The 3,806-nt window shown below is 62.1% G+C and overlaps 1 protein-coding gene across 1 annotated transcript in view; it reads left to right on the forward strand.

Moving 5' to 3' along the window:
* MYO1D (myosin ID) overlaps positions 1-2,187 on the forward strand; it is a 192,208-nt gene extending 190,021 nt beyond the window's left edge. The window contains exon 22 of the mRNA XM_014548831.1: positions 611-2,187. Within this exon, the coding sequence (XP_014404317.1) occupies positions 611-767 (157 nt within the window). The 3' untranslated portion in view covers positions 768-2,187. The remainder of the gene's footprint in view (positions 1-610) is intronic.
* The last annotated feature ends 1,619 nt before the right edge of the window (positions 2,188-3,806 follow it).

The raw sequence follows: 3,806 nt of genomic DNA on the forward strand, positions 1-3,806 counted from the left end.
CGGCCACTGCACGGTCTTCCCGTGGCCGACCTCCCGACTGCGGTGGGTCCAGCAGCAGAGCGGCCTGATGCTCGGTGGCAAAGCCGAGTCAAAGCCCCAGAGGCTCCCGGGGACACTGCAGTCAGACCCGTTCTCACAGCTGGACCCCGTGCCCGCAGGGCGAGCGGCTCCCCAGGGGGAGTGTGCAGGGCAGTCTCCCTTCAGCCCGGGACACGGAGCCGCCCAGGGCTCCCTGCTGCAATCCGATTCCTGAGAAATAATTGGAAGGAACCGCCCCCTCCCCCCCCGCCCCCCGCCAGTGTCAGACCCCCTGCTGACTCCTGGAGCCCCGGGACTCGGGCCTCGGGCCTCAGGCCCTGGAGTTGGTGGCTGAGGTTCACCGCTTCCCCCTCCTCTGGTCCAGCTCAACACGCTGGTTCGAGGAGCCAGGCTGCAGCTGAGGTCAGAAGGTCAGCCCCCTGCTCTCGGAGGCTCTGGGGGGAGGCGGGAGGCCCTGGGGCATCTGGGGGGCCCACGGGAGCTTGGCCAGAGGCAGGCCCTGGGTGGCCTGGGAATCACCCACCCCGGCTGCCTGCTAACTGCCCGTCTGTCTGTTTCTTGGTTCTCGCAGTGAGAAGCGCCACCTTCAAGTCAACGTCACCAACCCCGTGCAGTGCAGCCTGCACGGGAAGAAGTGCACCGTTTCCGTGGAGACGCGGCTCAACCAGCCACAGCCCGACTTCACCAAGAACCGCTCGGGCTTCACCCTCAGCGTGCCCGGGAACTGAGGCTCCCCAGCCGGGCGCACTCGGCATCCTGGTCCCCGTCTCGTTGCTTATCCGATCCCTGCTGCCCCGCTAGAAATCAGCTCCAGGGCCTCGAGGGGGGCGCGGCCCCTCTGCCTCCTTGCAGGCCCCTCCCCTGAGATCTCTTCGCCTCCTGCCTTCGGTCTCGCCTCCCTCTGCCCCAACCGTCCCCAGTCCCGTCAACAAACCAAAGAGCCCGGTGCCCCATCCCAGAGCCCCAGGCGGGCTCCCCCCAGCCTCACCTCAGAGGCAGCTCAAAGGTGCCTTCAGTTGGTGAGGGTGTCCCTGGACGGGCCAGGTGGGGTCAGCACCTTGACCCAGGACCCCCTGCTGGCCCTGTAGGAGGTGGGGTGGGAGCCTCCTGCTCCCTCTGTGAGCCCATCCTGCCCCGCCTCGCCCCCAGGGGGCCGAGGTCCCCGTGGCTGTTTCTCGGCTCCTCCGTGGACCCCGTTCTCCCAGCAGCAGCCAAAGCCACCAGGTGAGCAGGTTCACCTGTAGGACCAGCCCCTCAGCCCAGGGGCAGTGGCTGGCAGGACAGCCATGCCCCGCTGGCAGCCGGCCTGCCCAGGTCTGCCCCGCCCGGCCTCCTGGCCACCTCTCTGCCAGAGCAGGGGGGAGGGATGCTCCCAGGATCCTCTTCACCACGTGCCTGTGCCCGCGGCTGCCTTCACGTATTTCTGCAGCTCGCAGGGCTGCTCGTCGGATACCGTGTCCGCTGCACCCACACTCGCGTCAGGAACACTAGTAAAGTGGAGTCGCAGGGGCGGGGCCCCTCGTGGGCCCCTTCACGCTCGTGGAGAACTAGGGCTGGGACAGGAGGGTCAGAGCACACGGGAACCGTGGGGGCTGAGGAGATAGAAAAGGCGGAGTCCTGGCACTGCGGGCCAGGCCAGCATGTCCACCTGCCGCGGGCACGCCGCCCTCAGGCCCGGAGAACAGCACCATCTTGCCTGTCTGTGCCCAGCACGTGCCTTCAGGTGTCTGCCTGAGCCCACCCCCTGCCATGTCTCAGCTGAAGGGGGCGCCTGGCCCTCTGGGCAGCATGAGCCCCCCTCGCCCCCGCTGGAGCCTTGGAAGGGGACTCGGCACCCTGCGAAGGGGCTGAAGGTGAGCCCAGGCCGCAGGAGCCTGGCAAGGTGTGAAGACACCTGCTCCCTGCTCCTCACCCACCCCCACGCTCCCGTCCTGCCACCCTGGCCCCGCACAGCACACCAAGTGCCTGATGCAGACTCCGGTGCCTCACCCAGGGCCCCCAGGCGGTCCCGGCAGCCTGGTCTCAGCCGCACCCCCGCCTGCTTCGCAGGGCTGGCCAACACTGGCACCTGCGCAGTTTGCAACAAAGAATCCACCTGGCAGCCTGTCCTTGGGAGCCATTCTCCCTCCCGAAGCCCGGCCAGCTGCCCGCGCCGCGCAGAGGGCCACCAGCCCGGCTCAGCGACGCGCGTCCTTTTGCCAAGCACCTGGCCGCTACTGGTCTCAGCCGCACCCCCGCCTGCTTCGCAGGGCTGGCCAACACTGGCACCTGCGCAGTTTGCAACAAAGAATCCACCTGGCAGCCTGTCCTTGGGAGCCATTCTCCCTCCCGAAGCCCGGCCAGCTGCCCGCGCCGCGCAGAGGGCCACCAGCCCGGCTCAGCGACGCGCGTCCTTTTGCCAAGCACCTGGCCGCTAGCGGAACCACCTGAAGTGGACCGCCGCCTCTCCATCCGCTTATTCCCCCGGCCTGTCGCTTTCTACAGGATACGTGCAGTGTCTGTCCCAGACACACCAAAGTGGAACCTGCCAAATGAGTGCCTTTCAGAGGCCGGGGGGAGGGGGAGGGCTGGCGGCCTGGCCTCCCTCCGCCTCTGCGTGGCCCGGAGCCTCAGCCCAGCCCAGGGCCTCCGGGCTGAGGGCCACCGGTGGCCATGGGCACTTGCATCGCGTCCTAAGAGAAGTTGGTGTGGGACTGAGGGAGGATCAGGAATGTAGGGCGAAGGGGAAGCAGGACACAGTGATTGTACGCAATGAAGTGTTTCTCTTGATTTAATTAAATGCAATGTAAGGTTTGGTGCATATATTCCTATTTTCCATTAAATTAACTCTATTTCTAAAGCATATTTTGATTTACCATCAAGAGCAATAAAGCGTTAAATCTTATTTTAAAGGTGTTCTGCTTACCTTTCATTGGAAACTCCACCCGTGATTGTGAACTTTTCGCTTCTACACAGCCCGCTGTTACCCCGAGGAAGGGAGGGCGCATTCAGCACAAATACTGCGAAATGCAGGGTAAGGCACCTGAGCCTCCTGAACACAAATACTACGTGGTGGGAAAAAGACCTCTTATCCTCTGAGGCAGCATGGAGGGACCTGGAGAGGTTAGGCTAAGCCAATAAGCCAGGCAGGGAAAGACAAGCATCACATGACCTCACTCATATGTGGAGTCTAATGAACAAAGTAAACTGATGAACAAAATAGATGCAGAGACATGGGAGCAGGGAACAGCCTGAGGAGTCTCCGAGGGAGGGTGGAAGAGATCAACCGAAGACCTTGTGTGCATATATGCATAACCCATGGACACAGACCACAGGGTGGGGAAGGCCTGGGAGGCAGGGGCAGAAGAGGTCATTGGGAGGGAAAGGGGGGCATATGTAATACTTTTAACAATGAAAAAATATATAAATAAAACATATATATATATAAATAAAACATATATATATATATAAAACACATGGTGAGAAGAAAGCTGTGGAAAGGAGTAATGGGGGGAAGGCAGTGGGGTTCAATCCAAACACTTTCTGTGCCATTTTGAGGCCTGATTGCTGACTCCAAGTTCAATGCTTTTGAGGTCACTGAAACTGAAGCATCCATCTACGAAGGAAAGGCTCGATTCCTATGGCTGCAGCCGGGGGAGGGATCCAAGGCTGGCCGGCTGGGGGTGGCAGAAGGACCAGGACTTCTCAGGGTGGGGGAAGCTGCAGGCCCTGGCACCCACGGCCCTGCAGCTACAGGAGGCCACCCTGTCATCACAGGAAAGAACATG

This window comes from Myotis brandtii, unplaced genomic scaffold (assembly GCF_000412655.1).
Source record: "Myotis brandtii unplaced genomic scaffold, ASM41265v1 scaffold523, whole genome shotgun sequence".
Classification (NCBI taxonomy): Eukaryota; Metazoa; Chordata; class Mammalia; order Chiroptera; family Vespertilionidae; genus Myotis; species Myotis brandtii.